Source organism: Fringilla coelebs (genome assembly GCF_963513975.1).
Source record: "Fringilla coelebs genome assembly, chromosome: 16".
Taxonomy (NCBI): domain Eukaryota; kingdom Metazoa; phylum Chordata; class Aves; order Passeriformes; family Fringillidae; genus Fringilla; species Fringilla coelebs.
The window spans coordinates 12,128,760-12,152,197 of NC_140042.1; the positions used below are offsets into that span (position 1 = coordinate 12,128,760).

The following is a 23,438-nucleotide window of genomic DNA, read 5'->3' on the forward strand; positions in this document are numbered from 1 at the left end:
CTCTGAAACAGCTGGATTTGTATCCAGCCACAAAACCTACACCATACAGAGTCTGGAGAGGCTGTCACCTCAGTTATTGAACTGCTTTTAGGGCTCTCACGAACCAGGAAGCCACAGAACACATTTTTCACTAAGCACAGAATGATGGAAGAGAAGTCCAAGGATCATTTTTCTTTAAAGGTTTTCTTTGTGAGTAAGGAACAGTACTTATCTTCTTTTAGCCCTTAAAAACTTGGTCAGTTACACAATAAATACATCTGAACAAACACAAGAACTTAGAAACAACACAATGACAAAGAAAGGACAGGACAGCTCCTGCTTGCTCAGAAGGCTTTCTTTTGGGTGAAGGAATATTGAAAAACAAGGAAACTGACTATGTGAACTCAGGAGAAACATGGAAGCATGGCCATCAGATCAAGACCTACATCTCACCAAGATTTTCCATCAAGCAAAGAGCTCCAATCACCGACCCACCCACATTCTTTCCCCTATTTTGCAAGCACTCCACCTTTCAGCAAATACAGATTTCCTGGGTTTACTGATTCTGTTTGTGAGCAAATCCATCATAACCTAGTATCAAATGGTTCCCCATCCTAGACTGGGGTCAGAACTCACAAGCTTTACAGTGAAGAAACAAAACCTCCCTTCTTCACTGTAAGAACTCCCTCCTTTCCTACCTTCTGGCATGAAGCTGTAACTATGGCTCAAGATTTACAATTAAATAATGAAATCTATGGAATTTCTTCTGGAGATCACATAGAATAGTATCAAATGTATATCCTGTGTGATATAAATCCAAAACACCTTCAGAAGGGTAATACTGACAGTATCTGTGGTCATCTCTTTAGAATGTGCAGACTTCAAATCAATGGTGAGCATAGGTAGATTCATCCTGCTCCAGATTTAAATATATAACCAATTGACTAAATTAATGTTCATAAAAATAAGTCATTGGCATTAGCTTTGAATAAGCCTTGTTTAGTTTCCATGAGGGTATACATTTTAATGAAGAACTCATTATAATGTAGCATAAAGCATAATTAATTCTGGATTATTATTATTTATTTATTTTAGTAAATAGCTAGTGCAGATGCTGAATTCCATTTTTCTACTGGCTTTATTCATTCTTTCATAAAACAGGATTTCCTCTATAATGGCTTGTAAAATCTCTACAGAGTTTTAGAAATACATTAGCTGTCATCAGTGTTGTTCATCTACCTAGGAACTCCTCATTTGTATGATGGTACTTTTAACACTATGATATTTGAAACAACACTTACAGCTGTGTGCTATACTTTGGAAAGGAGCATCTAAATATCACAGGTGGAATATTAAACAATAATTATTTGAATGTAGTTAGAAAACTATTTAAGCTGTTTATCTAAAACTACTAAAAATGTATGTATTTAGAAAAATCTGCTTAGTCAATAGCAAAGTTTGAATCCAAGTGTGTGTAATCAAATGGTAAAATCTATGGAGTGACAGACAGCTTTTAAAAAATTCTGCTTTAGAGATATGATAGAGTGAACTTTTACCCCAGGATTAGAATGCTGTGCAAGCATATAACTCAGCTCCCCAAACTCCAAACACTGAGAAGCGTTTCTAGGGTATTTGCTGAGCTTATGCAAGACTCATTTAAATTCAAAGAGAAACACTAGAAAGATGAAATGAATCCCAGGTGCTCTTACACTCCAGAAATAGATGCTTTAAGACATGAACAAAGAGAATTAGTATTAGCAACTGTACAGGAATCCTCTCTTCCCTTAGATTCATCTTACTTAAGGGCATGGTTTTATATATATTGCTATGGTAGTTCTTTACTTCTAATTATATATAACATTCTATTCCAAACCTTTGAACAAATTTTTGAAAGAAACTTTGTTACAAAATCTGATTGTTGGTGGATACTGCTGGCTTCCAAATGCCAAAAAGACCTGGGCAGCTAAAACATCTGTGTCTTCTGAGGGCTTATAAAAGAGTTAAAAATGCACAGACTCTTCCTCTCTCCTTCATTTTGAGTGATGGGGAAAATTTTTCCAGTGATCATGGAATAACTGCCCAAGAAACTGGGTGCTTACAATAGTCTTCACTGGGTTAAGGCTATTTGTGAAGTGAATACAATCCCTCTCAGCTATGTAGGATGATTTGAAACTATCTCCTAAAATTCCTAGAACTTAATAAAACTCAGAAAGAATAATAGTGCCTTAAGTAAAAGGAGGATGGGATCTTCTGCTTTCCACTCAGCTGTGCTCTGTCATCTTCTAACCTCTCATCTTCAGTCCTTTCTTTCTCCACTCTCAACTTAAATCTTGAAAATTCTGAAATACTGGTTTTGTTTATGGCCAGAAAAGAATATCTTCTCATGTGAGTTACTGTGAATTTCCCTGTTCTCTGAAAGAGTATTCACTAGATTTCCAGGTAATTTCTGTAACATCTTTTCCCCCACCTTGCATTTGGGAACTGCCGAAAACGAGCCTCTCCAACAGGTCTAACAAAGCTGCTTTCTGCCAGGAATAAAAAAAGTCTTTTAAAGTGGCCTTACTGTGTCTCAAGCTACCTGCTGTACAGGACTGATCTGCTGCAGTAACACAGGTGCAACAATATTCTATATTTCAATAAGGAGAGTGCAAGAGATTGCTCAAAAATTCATTGTTCCAAAACCCAAAAGAGAAAAACAAAAAGACCTGCAATAACTGAAAGGAACAACACAGAACTTGGCTGTCAGAATGCCTGAGGCAGAAAGAGAGGCTTGGTATTACAGATAAAATATACACTATATAAAAATAAGCAGGTGAAAATGATATTATAACAAACTGCAGAAACAAAGAAAGTACCAGAGCATACCTAGTAAAGAAACCCAGCTGCAAATCTGTATTTTCCCAGCCATAAATGAGTGTATGGGGAAAAGAACAGACTCTAGCTTGAATACAGGAAGGCTATGGGATGTATTTAAAACTGGATGGAAATACCAATAGATGAAAAAATTATCCCAGTTTCCATGAAGACTTTGTGAGACAAATCACAGAGTGCTTCTTACAAATTTCCTTATTAGGACCTACCTAAGAATTTAATAAATATTTTACTGGAAAAGATAAATGGATAACACAACTTCATTAAGCATTCCTTTCTCATAAGAGGAAAACCCCCTTAAAGGGGGAAACCCCTAAGGAAAATCTTTTATTTATTAGAGGGAGACTGTGTGGGCATAAGTCATCTTTCAAAAAATTTTCTATCCATAATCGTACATGGAAAAATGCAATTCTGTGAAAAGCTGAAATGATACATGAAAAAAAAGTCCTTTAGTTTTCTCTAAAATATCATTTTCCCAGCAGAAGGGTGGGAAGGGCAGGAGCTGGTGGCCATCAGGGAGCCTTGCTAAGCCCTGGAAGTGTAGCAGGAGCCTCCAGAGGGCCCTTCCCAAACATCTCCCTGGAAATCCACACCAAGGCCACCATGAAGAGCCTCATTGCCAGAGCACCTGCAGCACCAGCATTTCACAGGCACAAAAACAGCCTCAGAAGGAAAACGCAACAAGAGAACTCCATATTGTTTTTTAAATATACAGTATTTTGCAGTCCCCAAGTAATACTTCCCTAGCACAGAGTCTGTTGTGCACCTCACAGTTGCCATTTTTAGCTGCCACTCATTTCCTCAGGAAAGGTTTTCCTTCCCAGAAGTGTACACTCCAAAAAAAACCCCAGCTGTAACAATCCTGTCACTGGTCCCACTGTTTACCATTATCTTCAAGGTTTTAGGGTTGATTTACATTGCGTTCCTCCCTATTTGACTTTAATTGTCTGCTTCAAGTTGTCAGGACATAACTATATCTTAGATTTGCATTGCATTAGGGGATCTTCTCCTTTCTCTATTGATCTTGTCTTACGGAGTAATTTAACTCAATTCTAATTTTCCTGTGCATGCGGGGCGCTCTCCATCCAAGGCAGTGAGTTATGTGTATTCAAGTGGTGCATCTTATGAATCTTGTTAAGCTTTAGTGCCTTGCAGCCCACACTGATGGAATATTTAATCACAGAAATGAGTTGGCAGATTTGATGTACAATACGGGGAAGCCTCGCGGCCGCGGCGCCGCCGGCAATTGAGAAACGGGGGAATTTGCCATTCATCAGTGCCATCCTGACAGCTTTGTATAACCTTCTGTTTTTCACTTATTTATGAAGATTAAAGGTACTTTAAATCAACAGTTTCTCTGTAGATGTATCATCTTTATTTCAGGAGTGGCCAAATTTTTCATCATTTATTAGGAGCTAAAGGAACTTCTTGCGCTGACTGCGAAAAAGTTGGCACAGTTTTGTCATGACAGTGCTGGAGACAATGAGTAAACTAAACAAGTGGAACTCTGTCTTAAAAACCACATCTCTGATTTCATAATCTTCAAAAACTCAATTGCTTCTTCTCTAAGAAAGGTGGTGGAGGGAACCCAAAAGTAAAGATAAGTCACAGTGTTCTATTCTGAAATGCAAGAATTGCAGTGTTGTTTTACTGTTTCATTTCCTAACGACTTTAAGAGGTCCCCACAATTTTAACTAAATTGTTTAAAAGAAAGTTTATGTGTTTAAATGTGTGAGATATCGTATTTCAGTCAATATAAATAAAATTCATTTGACATGCATTGAAAAACCCAGCAAAACCCAAACACAAGCCTGCCTGCATGTATAAAGAGAAAAAAAAAAAATCTTAAAAAAAAAAAAAGAAGTATCTTGATGGAACTTTCTACAAAGGCGTGGTGGAGTTCGTGTCATAATTCATAAAATTAAATTAATACTCTTCTAATGGTAATTAAAGATTCTCATTAAGAAGGGCAAACACCTCCCTAGTGTTGGCAATAAAAATGCACTTGGGACTTTAGGAGGTTATACAAAAAAAATCAATAACCTGCCATTTTATAATTAAAAGACAAAATAAATGTTAGGGAAAAGTCCAGTAAATTAGGAAAATTACCTTCAGGAGAGATTGAAAATATTGATTTTAATTTACAAACTATGTGAACTCTTCATGCCCTACTTCATGAGACAATTATAAGTCAGATTGTTAATTCTGCATACGTATTAGAAAATTGATTACTGTACTATGGGAATATTATTATATTTGTCATTAACACAAAGTCATTTATATAAAATGACTAATAACTCTGACTTTCTAATTTATGCAGGTTCAGGGTTGGTTCACTAACTACTCAAACGAGATCAATGTTAAATTCCTGTTTTCAACATAGACATACATCAGCAAGGAAATAAATTCTGCCTGCACCAAATACTGCAATTCCATGAATGCCAAGGTAGGTTGTTTTTTTTAATTATATTCTGCCACTTTTACTCTAATTGGAAGATTTTTATCTACCTCAGTAGAAGCTGTTTTTTAACCACAAATATATGTTTGCAAGAGTGTCCTTTTCAACAATTTTCATCTCTTGAAGTCCCTCAAATTAACAAAGGTTTTGCAGTTTTGTCAGCTGGAGACTCAAATATCTCCATGAGTGGAGATTCCCCAGCTCCTGCAGACAGGACAACCTCTTCTCATGCTGAACTACCAGCCATGAAAAATGCTTTCCTGATGGCTGTTTGTGGGCAGCATTCAAATTCCTCTGGAATCAACTGGGTTTCGGACTACAAATAAATTTATTTTCAATTCTCTTTCTAAAGTACATGTAGAAACTGCTGCTAGCCATGACTACCAGCAAACAAAAACTGAATCTCTAACTCCAAGTTGCAATCAGAATCTGGTCTCAGTCAGGTGAAAATATAGATTTAAAATACAAAAACATCAAACTGAAAAACTAACTACAAAAAGTAAATATAAAATGCTCAGGAAAAATAAAACATAAAATGATCAGGAAAAAAATTATGATTGCATATACTATATACCTATGCATGTTTACATACATATATGTACTATATATATAAAAATATATATATATTAAAAAAAAGATTTTTTGGCAGTTGTTCCTTAAAGAATCCCTGGAAGAAAGTGACTGCACTAAAATATGAAATAAAATAAAATCTCAAGTAAGACTAGGATATTGCTGTACATTTCATGTTATACTAGCCATTTTCCAATAAAAAGGCATTAATATATCTGCTATATAAAGTTTATTATGCCCAGGTAAGGTAAAATCTTGAATCACAAATGTATAAATGACTTGTAAATAATGTGAATCTCACAAAGAAAGTAAATCTCACATCTAACACAGATTCTGTACTTTTGCATGTTTTAAAGAATACTAAAATGAAATATGGCCAGTGGGACAGTCATAGAGCAATCCTTACCTGCATAGAACTCTGGACTATAAACTGCACCAACAACTGGATTTAATTTCCAGCCTGCAGCAAACAAAAACATAACAGTTAATATTGCAATTAGTGATAATAATAACAACTATTATTATTACTATAAGTACTATTGTATAGAAAATACAGATAAAATTACTTCAAGAAAGGTCACTTTAATTCAAGTTTCATGTTATCCTTGATTACTGATCTCTAATATCAGAGTCTGAGGTATGAACATTAGTCATGAAACAAGGCATTCACCAGACATGTGGCATTTACTGGGGTGAACGGCCAGGTGAATTACCTTGGCTGAAATGCACGTGGATTTACTCCCTCAAGCTCTGGAATGAAGCCAGCACTATTTCAGGTATCCCCACAGCCTCTAGTACAGGGCAGGTGAGTTCTTAGCTCTGTTTTGGCTCTGGTTAGGAGCCAGAGGAGCCAGGACAGCTCCATCTCTGGGCACAAACATTTCTGATGAGCCTTTGCTAGCGAGGGTTAGAGGGCAACCAAATAATTGGAGCATTTTGATTCCACCCTGGCAAAAGGAAAGCACAGCCACAGCATGGAAATGTCTGCTGTGACAGGAAGGAGATGCTCCCTGGGGTCCAGTCTCAAGGGGTACAAATCAGCCACTGCCCTGCTCTTCAATAACCACTGTCCTCCCAGCACTGCCACAGAACCACAGGTCTGCTCCACCTGCCTTCTGGCCAAACTCCAAATTACTGCTGGCACTCCACACCTGCTGCAGCCTCCCCAGGCTGGCTGCAGACCCAGGGGTGTGCAAAGCATGGGGATGTTCAAGATAACCAGGCTGGAGGGACAGGAGAGGTGAGAGAGGAGCAGAAGGAAGTGCTGCAAACCCATCAGTGTTCCCAGCTGTGGTGCGGCACCAATTACTGCTGTTTGCTCAGCCACAGGTAGAGCCACTCCCAGCCAGCTGCAAACTCCACAGAACATCCCCCCAGCCACAGTCTTTTTTCCTTCAGTGAACAATTATTTTGAGCTACTGGAACTGAAAAATTAGGGGTTTTCCTAAAGCACGCGCAAATCAGAGGAGTGGGAAGCGCTTCTTGTAAATGGGAATAAAGAAAAAAAAAAAACCTGAACAAAAGAATGTTGTAAACTCCAGAGCCATGGTACTTAAAATAGAACTCATAACTGCTTCTGCAAAAAATACAATCCAGGTTCTGACAACAAGGCTTTTCAAAATCACAAAAGCCACGATTAGAAGAATTTCAACGCACCTTAGGTTTATTTCTGCCTTGGCTATATCATGTAATGCAAAGTGACAGTGAAAAATCATAAAACATCAAGGCATTACAAGACTGAAAAAGCGGAATGCAAAAATCTCAAGAACAAAAAAAACTATTCCCACCCTTTCAAGCTATCTCCATCTCATGCACAGTAATTATTTCCCAGTAATTAACTGTTCAGTAAGAGAGGGGAGGGGTGGTTTTGAAAGGTAACTCATGAGTAAGTTCAGAGTAAGCAGTTTTGCATGACACCGTTTCTGTAGAAGTGACTGCAGCTCACTGTAGTCTGTGTGGCCAAAGACAGTTGGGGAAGCTGGAAAATGCCCAGCCAAGAAGGGCTAAAAGGTTTTTCCTCCTGAAAACACCACAGGAGTTTCACCTGATCATTCAATGTTACATCCCACAGGATTATATTTAGGAACATCAGAGCCCAACATATCTCTTAGTCAAATTTTGTGCGATAGAAAATCATTCAAATTTTAAAATTTTGGGTAAAAATCTAACTTTACACATATATTAGGGAATATCCAATATTTCAAATTCAATACTTCCTCAGAAGACCACTGATCAACACTACCCAAAATGAAAGACTGGACAGAACTTTAAATCTGTCAGCTTTAGCTGTCAAAGCAGCTGACAGACATCTCTCAGCTTCCAAGTTACACTAACAGTGCCACAATTTGTCTGAGAGAAAGGAAAAAAAAAATCATCTTGGAAGACACAGATTGTTCTTCACAGCTGAAAGGCAGTCTCATATTTCAGCTCCTTACCACTCTCCCAGTGACGGCTGTCTCATCTAACTTTTTGAAGCCTATGGAGGAAATACTTCATTCATGGTGAAAATAACAGTAATTAAACTTAACTTTATCTTGTCAGCCAACAATGTGCTGGCCCATAGCTGTGTGGGTTAATCAAGTGTGATGGGAGTTGATGTATCTGAGAGAGCAGCTGCCAAGTAACCCTTCTGCAGCAGCTGGAGGAGGCAAATTCTCGGCTGTGGGTGTAATTTTGTGCATTTTTCTTACTGTCACAATATTAATCTCCTTCTTGAGTTGAAACTGGAAAAGCTTGAAACTTAAAAATCAGCCAAGCAAAGAAAAAAACCCTCTGCCTGACCCAGCTTCCCAGTCATCCAGAGAGGCACATGTCCAGTGTTCTGAAGGAAAGGAACTGATCCTGGGGGAACAAGCTGGGGTAGAAATGGGGTCCAGCAACACAGAGAGGATTATTTTTGCTTCATGGACTGGCCAGAAAAAGGCTTGGGTAGGAAAGAACCCTGTGACTCCATTCCCTTCCCTGCTGTTTGCTACCCAGGGAGGGGGACAGGGAGTTGGAGAGGATTTAAGTGTGCTAGTAGGCACTAGATGTGATTTTGAATCTAAATTTAGAGCAGCAGAAGGCTCAAATCCAAAGCAACACCAGTATAAATTTTAAAATATATTTATCCTTTTACAGATCTCTGCTTCTTGTTCCTCCTTTATTACTGCAGTTCTCTGAATGTACCTGCCCATAATTCTCTGTGCCCTACAACCCTTGGATGAGCATCCTGAATGGCAATATGGGCATCAGAAGAAAGTACAGCTGTGAGCAGGATATGTAGGAACATCTAAAAATGTCTCCAATATTTTTGCTAACATGTAGCACTCCTGACATTGAATTTCTTTGCAAAGAGAAAGCAGTTGTATCTCCAAAGCACGAGGTGAGCCATCAAAATCTTCCTGACTGATAACAAACCCACAAAAAAAGCTCTCCCAGCAGCTGCTCATTTGGGGAGTCAAAAGTCACTGGAAAGCATACTTATTTCAAAGACCATTTAGGACACAAGAGCACAGCACTTATTTGAACAAAGCTGTATATATTTAAAAAAAAAAAAAAAAAAAACCAAAAACAAAACAAGAAGTTTTTGTGCTTGAAATCTACCGACTTCTGCAATCCTATTAACAACATGAGCCCTGTTACCAAAAAACCAGCTGTATTCAGGAATGAAACACAAAACAGAGTGTATCTTGTTTTTAAATTAAAATAAATATCCGGTGTTGATGTTTTGATAGAATACAACATGTGCCCCAACTACCTTTTGAATACCTGCCAACAACATGCCAGTCACAACACACACTTTGAAAGATAAAGAGAGACATTAAAAAGTGGTTCTAAACCAAACAAAAAAGGCATGTGCAAACAAAATGTTTCTGGCTACCTGCATCAGATGAGTCTTGCAAATTTTAACGTGCTGGTGGAAAAAAACTGGCCTTATAGTTTATTTAAAAGATGAGCCCTTTGCTTTAGACAACAATAATCTTCAATAAATAATCAGCCCTAGCAGTGGTTAATTCCTGACAAAATGATAAAGAACTAGACTTGTACCATGCCAGGATGACTGATAGTGTAAGCACTGATGAAACTAAATGAAGCCCCTTACATGTCTGTACTTCATTCCTGGTCGCTTGGGATGATTATGCAAGAGGGACGTGATTGTCCTTGTGTGTTTACTTTAGGGGACTTCAGACATTAAAAAAAAAAGGTAAAAAAGATGAAAACAATCAAAAACTATGAATTGCAAGCAGAGGTTTACTTGGGGGATACCTGGCAAAAGGTGTGTGTAAGAATATTCTGCATGCAGCACCTTGGATGTCTGGTTCACAGTAAATAAATGCTACTTATTTATGCACTGAACAGGGTATTTCATACTTTTGGGGACATCTAGATAGGATGGAACAGGATGGAAAATGACAAACAAAACACTTCAAGTGGGAAACAACAGCAGACTTTGCTCATCCTGGTCTCAGATATTAATAAATGAGAATATATGACCTAAGTAATCTGGAAGTGCAGGGCATAGATTTGAACCTACTCTAAAACCACATGGCTAAAAATCTCCCATCTCTTATTGCCAGTATTCCCTTCCTTCAGCACTGCCTGTGCTGATATGTAACATGTTATTTGCTCATGAACAGTTTTGTAGCCTTAGGATAATATGAATACAAAATATGCATCATCACTTACAGAAAAACTACTTTTATCATTGCAGTATAGCAGAGTTCATAGCCTCATATGCACATGGTTAATTTAGCTCTGTATTACAGCAAAGTCTCTTTATGTGATCCAGTCAAGCCTCGTGTCTCTCTCTAGATTCACTGGGATGCTTTAAAACCAGTAAAAACCAAGGAGATTTCCCCATCTGCATAATTTGCCAGGCTTCACATCTACACACAAAATGAGCAAGAAAACAGCTTCTAAGAAAGCATGGGGAAATTCAGCCCTTTCTTCCCCAGATCATTTTAACTAGATCAATTATCACGTCACATGAAAACAATCCCTGTGTTTTATTTTCACTGTGTTACAAGAAAATGATGAGCTTTATTAAAAAATAAAGCCACTCTGTGCCCAGGATTTTAGTAAAACCTCCCTAACGAGACCTCAAATACAGGAAATATGATCCATCATATTTCAAAATGGAAGAGAGTCTAACCTACCTCAGGAAACCTTTATGTGCACATTTCATCTGCTTTCCACTGGATGGGAAAAACTGAATTAAATTGAAAACCAAATAGCAACAACTACAGAATCTAGCAGAACTAAAAACATAATTGCAGTAAACTTTAGTTCATGTGCTATTGCTTGACATGACTGAGTTAGGAACTTGTTTGAATTTGAATTTTCTGAACCAGCAATTCCAAAGGAAACATTTAAAAAATGTATTGTTTCCAAACGCCTCAAATAACTGTGGATTCTTTTTCTATCTTTAATTCTCACTATTACACCAACTTAGGTCAGTATTAGAATGAATTTTATTTTTAGATAGCTTGGAATTCTGATTTCTCCATGGGAAAAGAAGAAAAGCTGGAAGCAGCATCCAGTACCAGTCTCCCTTCTTCGAACAAATTGCGGAAGGAAGATATGGAAAATGATCTTTGACCAGATGTGTGTCCTGGTACTAAAGGGTTCTATAGGAAAGATGTTCTTGCTGGTGTCCCTCTCTCCATGCCCCAAACCAAGCTGAATCCTCCCATCAGTTCACTCATCACTACATTAACACTGCACAAAGCAGAGAACATCACTCTCCCACCAGGTCCATGTCCTCCACAAAAGGCACTGGGCTCCAACACTGGGATTCCAGCCAGGGGATTCAGGGTCCAACACTGGGATTCCAGTCAGGGGATTCAGGGTCCAACACTGGGATTCCAGTCAGGGGATTCAGGGTCCAACACTGGGATTCCAGCCAGGGAGATTTGGGGTCCTACACTGGGATTCCAGTCAGGGGAATTTGGGGTCCAACACTGGGATTCCAGTCAGGGAGATTTGGGGTCCAACACTGGGATTCCAGTCAGAGGTATTTGGGGTCCAACACTGGGATTCCAGTCAGGGGGATTCGGGGTCCAACACTGGGATTCCAGTCAGGGGGATTCGGGGTCCAACACTGGGATTCCATTCATGGGGATTTGGGGTCCAACACTGGGATTGCATTCAGGGGGATTTGTGCTCTGCCCACCCGGCTGGGAATCAGCCCGGCTCTGCAGAGGTGGCATTCCTGCCCAACCCCATGGTGTTGTGGGAGTCTGAGCCCCAGGAAGGCAGGAGGTGCAGAGTGGGACACCCCAGGAGCGGGACTGGCGTGTGGCATGCAGGGACAGTCACCCAGAGCAGGGGGCTCGTGCACTTACCGTTCGTGTAAGGGTTGACGGTCTTTTTATTTGTCATTACACGTGCTGTGGCATTATTTACCTAAGCACATAGAACAGGGGATTAGAAAGGGTTACAGGCAGGGCCCGTGTCACTATTAAATGCATGCATTATTACTGCTATTAGTCATGTGAAAATAAAATGCAATTTAATTTATAGAAGGCAACAGGTGCATAACAAAATCATACTATTTATAATTACATTTACTTTCATAACCGTTTTAACTTACAAATCATTTCAATAAAGCAACATCATATCATTTAAACTTTAATAAAAAGACATTAAAAGCAAATTAAAAGGTACTGCATAATTTAAGACTTAAGAGCATGCTTGTATTCCATGATAACACTGATACAATAAATACTCAAAACAGAAGAAAAAGAAAAAGATTATATGAAGGAACATGCAGTGGAGTAGAAAGGAAAGAGACAAGGTACAAGGAAACAAAGAAAATGTCAAAAAAGGGACAAACGAATTTTAGCAGTGTGCAACATAACCCTTTAGAAGAGAAGTACCATTGGAAAAGCAACATCTAGCATTCAACACTTGGAACAAGAGCCTTTTTCATTGCAAGAATTAACAAAATCATTCAAGCTTTAAAATCACAGCTAACAAAAGGATAAAAAGAGGGTGCATTATTTAACACAATATGGAGTTAACAATCTGAGTAAGATGTGCACGAAGTCATATCCTCAATCCAATCAGTGCCTCCCAGGCTTGCTTAAAACGTACACTCAATTACAGGCGTACCAATATATAGAAAAAAATGTAGCATCAAGAAAACTTAATACAACAAGTCAAAAAAATCCACGTGGTATATCAGCGCTAAATACGTGAAACGGCAGATGGACTTCTCCACTTACCATTCAGCACCATCGCCAGCATGGGTATGTATACAGTTACCATGGTTACTGAGAGTTTGGTGAGGGCCCTAAGCGCTACCGTCGAGGGGGAAAATGAAAAGGCAAAATATGCAACATCTTACTCAAAAGACGACAGCATTTTCAATTGGTAATTCTTTCTTTTTTTTTTTTTCTTTTTTTTTTTTTTTTTTTTTTAAATTCTAACAGATACGACTGAGGCAGTGTTGAAGGGGATCCAGTGGCAGGGCAAATGTGGCTGGAGGTTTTTTGGAGATGGGCATGGCTCAGGCCACGCGGCTTCCTGAGAATTAGATGGGAAAATTGCTCGGTCTCTAGTCTGGTTTTGTTTCTTGTGCATCTTTGGGATGCTTCTGTCCCAATTTGAATTTTTTTGGAAGCCACTGTGGATCCCACATCAACCCTGCAGCAACAAAAAGAAAAAAAAAAAAACCAAAAAAAAAAGGAAAAAAAAAAAAGGAAAACAGAAAAAAAAAGGAAAAAAAACAACCTTTTGTTTGTTTTTTGTTTTGTCTGTCACACTTTTTTTTTGTTGTTGTTCTCAATTTTTCTAATTTTTTTTTGTTGTTGGCTGGTTTTTGGAATCTACTGCACCCATTGATTTATAAAACATCCAAAATAATAACTTCAAAATATTAAAGCTTTCTTTTTTTTTTTGTTTTCAAATCTGTCATTCACCTTTCAGCAACAATGATAATAATAATAATAATAATTACAAAAGAAATAATAATAAAAAACCCAAGTAAGGCCAGATTCTCTCTCTTTATATATAAATATATATATAAACAATGGGAAGGGGAAAGGGGAGCACACAGAAGACACCAATGATGCATCTGAAACAACAAATGAGAGTGAAGCAGACATTTATAAAAAAGATGAAAAGGAAAATATTTTGAACATGCACCTCGATTTTACGGCCCTCTACCACGGTGCCGTGTAATTTCTCCCTCGCCCTGTCCGCATCAGCACTATTTTCGAAAGTTACGAAACCAAATCCCTGCATGCAGGAGGGAGAAGGGGGGAAAACAACATGCACATTATTATTTCAGTCAATGACCACTTGTTTGCTTATGTTCTCTCTCTTTAATTTAATATTTTCTTGTCCTCGCTTCATTTCTGTAACATGCAAATTAGAAAAATTATAGTTGTATTGAGATGTGCAATAAATAAGCAACAAATGTGAACAAATTTTTTTTTTTCCTGTCATCAGTCAGATAATACCCTCTGAGAAAGTCAAAGAATGATACCAAAAATACCTTTCTACATGTCACTACAGAGGAAAATAAATCTAACAATAAGAAAATGAAATTAAAATAAATTACAGTGTTTTCACATAGAAAAAAATGAACTAATGAGAAAAGAAAATGAACCACATTTTAATGACATGCAGATATCTCAACGAAATAAAAAACATGTGCACAAAATTCAACACTGAATGTCAATATACTCTAAACATTGCCTACTTAGTCATGCTGTTGTGATCATAAGAAACACTGTTCCCATGCAACACTAGGGTAACTTAAACTTTTGTCAAACTATACAGCCTTTACTTCTTTTTTTATAAAAGGAAAAAAGGAAAAAAAAAAAGAAAACCACCAACAAAACAATAGTACTTCCAGAACAAAGTATAAACTTTCTTGTATTAACAGATCAAAGAAAATCACATGATGTGAATAGAAAAAGAAACTCTGATAAAAGAAGAAAAATGCAAACGTTTTGAATAAGTTTAACTGCTTCATTTACTTGTTCTGCATATTATTTTCCACATATAGAACATGCAACTGGTAAAACTCCAGAGTCCCACGGCAGTGGGACAAATCTGAAATTCTGCTTATGACAAATCCCCTCCTTTATAACACTAGGCTAAAACAAACATTTCAAATCCTACTAAAATGCCTTTTATGCCCTGAGTTAAATGGAACACTGCTTAAAATGGCAAATATTTTGGAAAAATCTGACGGTGAAGAACATTTTAGAAACATACACCAACCCTTTGAAGTAATTCTTGCATTAGCACCACAATGCCTTTGCATGCCTCCCAAAATGATCCAAACAAACGCTCCTCTGCATCCCTGAGCTTTCACACCCAGAACCATTTGCAGTTTGTGCATGGTGCTTGGCACACAGGCACTGCTTACATAGTTCAGGTGCTCCTAAAACCGGGTTTTTTATTTCTGTTTTAGCCTGAATTCTGTTCTGCTCTTGAGCAGTCAGCCACTCATCACCCTTTGCTGAGTTTTGCCAGTGTTCACCCACTAGGAACACTCTCTGCACTGGTTTAAAAAAAAAGAAAAAAAAAAAAGGAAAAAAATAATAAAAAGGAAGGGAAGACATTTCTACATTCATTTACACAAAGGGGAAACCAAATATCAAACTAAGGCAAAACTGACACCAAGCAGTGAAAAAAAGAATGGGTATGGACTGCAGAACTAATTAGTCAACCATCAACAAAAGGTGAAGCAACTCTCAGGCCAATTCCCTGGGTTATTTGGGTTATTTCACCTACTCAAAGAGCTGAGTTATTTATTCCCATTTATAATGCAAAAAAGAGACGTTTATGTGCAGCAGTGGTCTCTGTTTCATGCTCTCCAAAGCAGCTTAAGCTTCCAGAAATGCTTCGTCCCATCTTGTTAAAACTCTGTGAAAAAACCCTCCTAATTTAGGATGCTATTAAGAAAATTTCACAGCAAAAAACATCACTGGATCCACAGATCTAAGCAGAGTAACTCCATTCAATAGCAGAAATTCCCCCAATTCTGTTTGTTTTTTCCTATTATCTCGCCTGAGAAATTGTCCCCTCTCGGAATTGCAAACATTTGGTGGGAGTTTAGTCAAAATTTTCTGTCACTCTCCTTAGCTCACAGTGCTACCAGTTAACTTTTGTTCAAACAGCTAAAGAGACAGATAAAAACCTAATTATACTAAAAAATTAGAAAAACATACAAAGTGGAGCCACAAGCCAAGATAAGACAGGAACTTCAAAGATTCTGAAAATAATACTTATTGTCTTTTTTTAATTTCTTATGTTGTAGTTATTCTCATAATCAACACTATTTAACTTAAGCTCTTACTATTTATGCAAATCTTTAACTTTACCTGGCTGACAGAGAAACTCCAGAACAAAACACAGATTTACCCATCACACATTCAAATACCTACACAAACACTTCAGCATCCATTTAATTTGCAGCTGAGTTAAGAGCTGCATTCTATTAACTGGTAATGCAAATATATGCCTTTTATTTTTAAAATCTGTCAAGTGATTTAATAATAACCAAGTTAGTATGTGAGAAGGCTCTGATTTAATTTGGGAGGCACTTTGGAGTTCTCCTTATTTGAAGGAATAGGTGTTAATGTAATATACACTAGATACATTAATACATACCCACATAAACAGATTTCCTAATGTATATATAGAGCTGTCTAGAGCATTGATTCATAACTGATAGAAAATGGTCAGAAATTCAGAAGTCATCAGTGCTACTATATATTTTAGCAAAGCTTTCTTCATTATGATTACACATTCAGACAAGCAGAAATTTGTAGTATGACTCTTTCATTGATTTAGGTTTTCTTTTATGGAAGGATTCCCTTCTAAAAAACTATTTTAAACTTTACAGTGGTGTTCTATGTTTTTTGAATATGCAATTCCATTTTTCTTAACTATTATAGCATGAGAATGAGATTCCTTCTGTTGTTTTGCAACAATTGTTCAAAACATTAACTATTAGAACAAAAAGAAAGAAAAGGAAACAGAAACAAAAACAATTCTAGCAATTCTTATGCCAAACTGCAGCTAGAAACAAATTTGAATTCTGATCCTGCAAACTTTGTTACCTGTACTCAGTCTGAAACCACTTAGTAGTCCTTTCAGTTTCAGTGGGATTTTATGAAAACATAGATAAGCACTGCCAGGAATGGGACTTTAATCTGGTGCATCTTAATTCCTACAGAATGGACACGAAATGATCAGATTAAAAAGAAAAAAAAAAGAAAAAGAAAAAGAAATAACAGAAAAAAGATGTCCCTCTCATTCCTAATATTTCTTTTTCCTTAACTTTCCATTTAATTGAGAGAATCTAAAGGTACTTCTGCAAATGAAAACACTCTGTAGCTCTAGCTGAAATAACTCTGAGCTGTGAGATGCACCCAGCCCTGCCTCAGGCATCTCCAGCAGCTCCCTGGAGACAGCTGGGCTGCAGCCCTGGTGGTGCAGGAGCATTCTTGAACAAGTCTGACCCCACCAAGGGTGCATCTGAGGCAGGGATGTTACAAACCCAGCCAGGAAAAACTTCTCCTCCTGAAATCCCTTCCAGGATCTTGCCTTTAGCACAAGGCACTGGGATGTTTTCATGCTGCAAAGCCAACGTCAAAAAAAACCACTCAATTTGGAAACATCTCCTTATGCCATCCCCCAAAGCTTTAACAAAACCTTACACTTGTGCAGGTGTGGTGGTTAAATGCCCACCTGGGGAAGATTTAGTGGCTAAACAAAAGTTTAAACTCCTCTCATGTGGGCTCAGCTCCACCCTGTCAGCACAAGCAGCAAAGGTGGCCAGTGGGGGATGGCTCTGGAAATTATTGGGATTATGCAGCAGCAGGTCTGGACAATCCATGTCTTTTGCAAACATTTTTGAATAACCATAATTTAACAATAATGAATATTGGCCAGAGTAGGAGATTCTAAGCCACCAAATTCCATCCATTTTAGTTGTTTACTGAAAAAGTGAATGTTCCAACTGAGTTTGGGCTGGCAGGCAAGGGGACTAATTAATGTCTGAGTAATAAACCAGGAGATTTCAGCTGTTCCATTTAGGTTAAAAAAAAAGTGAAGGCTTTAACTTCAGAAAATAAACATTAACAGAATTAAAATACATCTGATTTTAGATTTTTGATGTATATGATTCTTAGAATACGACAGGTTCTATGTCTAGAATAGGAATAACATTCCATCACTAATAATAAATGATATATGAGTTACAGGAAGATTGAAACATTTGTGAATAAACTTTTTGGTGTGTCTGACATGGCAAGAAAAGGAAAAAAAGATATGCATATGACAGACATAAACCCCTACAATGCAGCTGATATCACAGGTGAACACACTGGGCTAGAGTTTTGCTCCAGTTGATGCAGTCCTGGCCATTCTATCCTGTTTTATTTCTTAAATACTGAATAAACTGAAGTATGCATTTAAGGCAAAGTAATTTTGGAAGAAAAAAAATATTAAATGTTTGCAATACATTAAGAAGTCTTTTAATAAAATGAATACTAAAATAGATTGTTTTCAAAGGGTTGGTGTACTAAGGCTTGAACTAAAGAGGAAAACATCTGCACTTAATCTGGAAGAATCACATATTTTCTCAGCTAATTACTAAAGAGGATAGTTACTAGGTATCATTGTCATCTTTCATTTCAATAAAGGAAAAAAAATACCTGTACTAATACAAACCTGCCTACAAATATCTTTAACTATGGACTCATAAAATAAATGAAATAATTACCCCTGAAGAATAAAGACAGCAAAAATCAGCATTCCCATATAACAGATGACAGTTTGGAGTAGTTAAAATTACCCCCTTTAAAAGATATGAGTCCAATGATTTTCAAACTGCTTAGAAAACTGACTGACAGCTCAGAAGATGTTTTCACTAACAAAAAATTTCAGACATTATTTTGTCACAGCAGTGCAGTTGTTTCCTTTTACTCATATATTTTAAACAAAACAAAAAAAATTCCACAGGTGAATTAAACTGCTTACCTTTGAGCCTCGCTCATTAAAAATAATTTCAACATCTAAGATTTTACCAAATTGCTGCAAAGAAACAGAAAAAGTCACATGAAAATTAGGTAACTTCAACTCTTCTATCATATACAATACAAAGGCTTGTTTCAGGAAATGCTGCAAAGTTTTACAAGTGTTAAATTATATAAAACCAAATATTGTTAAGTGCAAAGAAAGAAGACAACACTAAAAGGGCTCAGGTCAATATAATTTCTTAATTGTGTGCATCATTCTGCTCCTTACAATCACTCCACAGGGGAACTTGAAGCTCAGTGAAGCCCCTGCCAGAGAGGAAAGAGCATTAAACTGTGAGCAGAGTGAAATAAAAGTCCCAAATTTCAGCATTTTCCAGAAGAGGTGAAGGAGTTTGGTTACCTCTGCATTACAGGAATAAGATTAATTCAGGTGGGAGTTTTGTTGCTGGCTTCATGGACTGAGGGTTTCTTTCCACCCTTGCTGAAATGGGTAACCATTATTCCCTAAGAAGTTTTGTCTTACTGAAACATAATTTGGGAAACTAGAACGGATATTCACTTTGGGGGGATTTTTTTTCTCTGCTCAGAATTGTGTTTTTATTATAATATTAGAAGTGGCTGTTATTCCTATTGATCTCCAGCAGTACTCAATTCCCTAGACATTGTTTGCACAGAAAAAAGCTGAACCCAGCTGCTGGCCCAGAGGAGAAGCCCTGTTGGATCTGCCTGAGGAAGGGAATAAGTGGTAGAACACTTTGTGTTAGGACACATTTTGTGAGGTGGCAATGTGAATCATCAGGGGGTCGTTTCTGTTATTTCATAAGTCATTGACATGCAGTATGGATCAGTGTTGGCATTGGTAAGTGACCCAATATCTTAAACAAGAAGGCAGAAATTAGAGAGAGGCAAATGGAGAATAATCCAACAAGAGTCCCAGGAGCTGCAGAAATGAGTGCTCCAATCTTTTCAGATCTAATAAACAATCACAGACCAAAAAGGACAGTATTCCTTCTGTAGCTTATTAAAGAGTTTCAACTTAACCATGAAAAGTCAAGCATCACTTGGTATACTTTGGCTTATTTCATGTTCTTGCATTCACCATTTAATCAATGATTTAACTTCCACTTCAGCCTTGATTCAGATACAGACTTGATATTTAAAAAATTCTCCTCTGTTATATTTGTGTCCATGTAAAAATATCATCTACTGTGCACTTGACATGGACATGATGCAGACCTGCCATATTTCATATGAAATAATTCCACTCAAACATACAGAAATCTCCTTTTTCTGTCATTTCAGAAGCTACAATTTTTCTGTTACCAAGTCATTCTGGAAGTCAGCTGGAAACTCCAGCCATTCTCCAGTGTCAGTCTTTTGAGACCTAAGACTTAGAAACATTAAAAAGAAATGTGTTTATTCATTTATAAATTAATACAATACCTACAAAAAAAAATCCTTTCATTAAGTGTTTTTTTCATATAAAACCTATTTTAAGTGGTTTGTTTAGTTTAAATAAATTAGCATATTTTTCTCTGGAGGGTTAATTATTATGCCTTTTGCTATTCTGCTGATGAGCTGGAAGCTGTGTTCAGGGGAGGCAACTTGCACCAAGTCACATCTAGCAGAACAGCCACTCATTTCCCAATACTGCAACAGCATTCTTTTTCCAGGGACTGTTTTCCTTCAGAGGAATAAATACTGAGAAACACCATCCTCTGACTCACATACAAACACATTTCAGAACAACTTAAAAATCAGAACATGAAAGAGGGAAAGAAGTGCAGAGCACTGAATAACCAGCTGTAATGCAGGAGGGTTTAGTGAGGCAGAATAAAGACAGTGAGAGTAACAGAAATACTTCAGTCCTGAACTGGGTTCCAATAGCTGATCAAGTACTATTTCTAGATTAGGTTTAGTGGCATTTCCAACTAAACCTGAGAGTTCTTGGATCAGGGAGTAGAAAGGCAGTCTAAGCTGTCGTGTTTATAATCCTATTGCTGCTGGCGTGTCCAGAGCCTGTGTGAAACACAGGGGATGTGCTTGAAGGCAGCTGTGGCCTGGGGGAAAGCACAAACTGAGAGATTTACAGAAAAACTCTAACAAAAACCTTCAAAGGTTTTTGCAGACCTACAAAACCTGTGGAGATGGGTGAGGATTCCTGTGACTGAACTTTGTGCTGAAATTCAGCCTGTGCCTCCCTTACTGAGGAGGTCAGGCACTGAGTGTTTAACACCACGCTCTCCAACATCAATGAGAGCAGGCAGATAAATCTAGATGTGCACAGCAGCAATATGTATGCATTTATACACCACAGAGAGCTTTGTGTGAGTGTGGTACAGAGCACCCAAGTGCATCACATCCAGCAGAATCAGTGTCATTTCCCAGTTGTGACTGGCAAATCAGATGTTTGATTATACACAGATTAAAGGGGAATCTTCCCTGAAAATGGTTAAACAGCCTCAATCACAGACACAGCCCTCACAGCTGCCTGTAATACAAAACACCTATTGCAGTGCAAATGCAAAACCAAAAAAACCCAGAAATAAATGATGAGCACTTACACCAAACATTTGTCTAAGATCTGGATCCCGGAATCTGAAAGGTATATTTGAGACGTGGAGCCGTTTGGGCTGTGATTTGTTTTCTGTGTTTTCAGAAGATTGTGTCTGTTGCTGGCCATCGGTCTGTGCTGCATCATCTGTCTGCTAAAAGGGTAAAGCAAAATAAAGCACACGGTAAGTATTTCTGGCATGCTTAATACAAGGGGGTGAGCTTAAATTCTCAAAAAAAAAACAAACCAAAAAAAAAATCCCCAAAAAACCCAAGCAAACAAACTAAAATCAGTTAAATCTGCTCCAAAGTAGTGAGGAATACCAGAAGTTTAAATACAAGAAAATCAAATCCATTTCTGTCTCAACAGCATACATTTTCAATGATAATATGTATTTGGAATAAACTGCAGAATGAGTAAATTATTATTTGTTGATTTGCTTAGCTAGCCTTAAATAATGAATGAATACATATCCCTATAAGATTGTAGAAATTCCTTTAACCCCTTCTGTGTTTGCCAAGGTAAGGAACTGAGTCTGCAGTCCAAATGCTGCCTGCTGGCAGAGCAAGTCAGACATTTCCAAGTGAGATTGGTGCTTTTATTCAGAGGCCACTGGGACTCTCCACAGCAGGCAGGTAACACATCTCATCCCCTCTGCCATTTCATGTGCAGTGCTGATGGGCACTGGAGGGTCATTCTGTCCAGACAAATGGTGGATATTATGGAAAAGGCCTTGAGTTGGGAGAGGGAACAGAAGTTTAATCAGTGGTGAAGGTTGCCTGACACAAGTGTGAGACCCAGAAACAAAGTTGTCCAGATTTTCTTCCTCACCAAAATGAGGTTATGTCATGGTGCTTCTTACAGGGACACCGTTCCCTGGGTTTAAAATTCTGGTTTAAAACAGAAAGACATTGCTATGTGTTATGATTTCACAAACAAATCATAAATCTGCAGTGAGACGAGGAAAAAAAACAAAGTTCCCCTGATCCAAAAAGTAAAATTAACCAGTGCTGGTCTATCAGGATGTTATAGAAATTACTCATCTCTGTTCTTTAATGATATCCTACGGTCCCTAATTAATCACTGCTCGTACAGCACACAGGCATTAGCCAAGGCTCTGTATGGGAATGGTAAAACAGCACAGTCACTCCCTTTGCATGGGCAGAAGGGTTGGGAAGAATAAAAGGGGAAAGAAAGTGGTAGAATCAAAAACTACAAAACTACAATCTGACAGCTATCACCCTCTTTGCTCTTTCCTTTTTCCTTCTGACCCCGTTGTTTTTCTAATTATTCATCTTTCTCTTGTGTGCTAATCTTACATTCAGTTTGTATTTCTGAGTTTTTTCATTTAAAGAAATAAAAAGGAGAAGTTGCCCATTTCCTGCTAGTATGAAATTTCTTTTAGGAGACAACAGTTTAAGCAACATAAAAACAGTTAAATAAAATAAACCTTACCACACAGTTTTAGTACCACACAGTTTTAGTACCAACAAGCCTGTTGAAGAGGAAGCAAAAGAACTCACACAGAACACATCATTTACATCAGCAATAACTACATAGAAATTGAATTCTAGCAAGTGAAATTCACCAATATCCTCCCTATGTAATACAAATGTTCTCAAATTAAAAGTACTAACATCTATATTGCCTATACTTCTGTGCTAAGAATACTTATAAAAACAACTTTATAAATAAAGGTGCTCATTTCTGCAGCAGCATCAGTCCATCAGTGGCATCTCTGATATTTCACAGGATACACACACACACAGAAATACAAACTTTTGTGAGCACTGCAGAAAGATTTACAAGTGATCCAAACAAATAACGGGATCAGATCAAGTGTAAACCTAAAACTGAGTCAGTGCCACCACATCTCTTCATGTGCTACTCCCTGAACTCACAGGCCCACAAAGTAAATAATTTATCTTTATGAATATTTAGTGATTTAGATAGAAAATATGGTATATAGCTGTCAAGAGACAAAAATGTTCCATGCTAATCTACTGTCAGCTAAAATCAA

At 37.6% G+C, this 23,438-nt stretch overlaps 1 protein-coding gene across 10 annotated transcripts in view; it reads right to left on the bottom strand.

Annotated features, from left to right (window-relative positions):
• RBFOX1 (RNA binding fox-1 homolog 1) overlaps positions 1 to 23,438 on the bottom strand; it is a gene marked incomplete at both ends in the record, with an annotated part of 1,149,754 nt that overhangs the window by 69,312 nt on the left and 1,057,004 nt on the right. For 9 of the 10 annotated variants that reach the window (XM_084216436.1, XM_084216434.1, XM_084216440.1 and 6 more), the window contains 5 exons: positions 6,285 to 6,338; positions 12,205 to 12,265; positions 14,009 to 14,101; positions 18,866 to 18,919; positions 21,429 to 21,572. In XM_084216436.1, coding sequence (XP_084072562.1) covers positions 6,285 to 6,338; positions 12,205 to 12,265; positions 14,009 to 14,101; positions 18,866 to 18,919; positions 21,429 to 21,572 — 406 coding nt within the window. The remainder of the gene's footprint in view (positions 1 to 6,284; positions 6,339 to 12,204; positions 12,266 to 14,008; positions 14,102 to 18,865; positions 18,920 to 21,428; positions 21,573 to 23,438) is intronic. The other variant, XM_084216442.1, reaches the window with a different exon arrangement.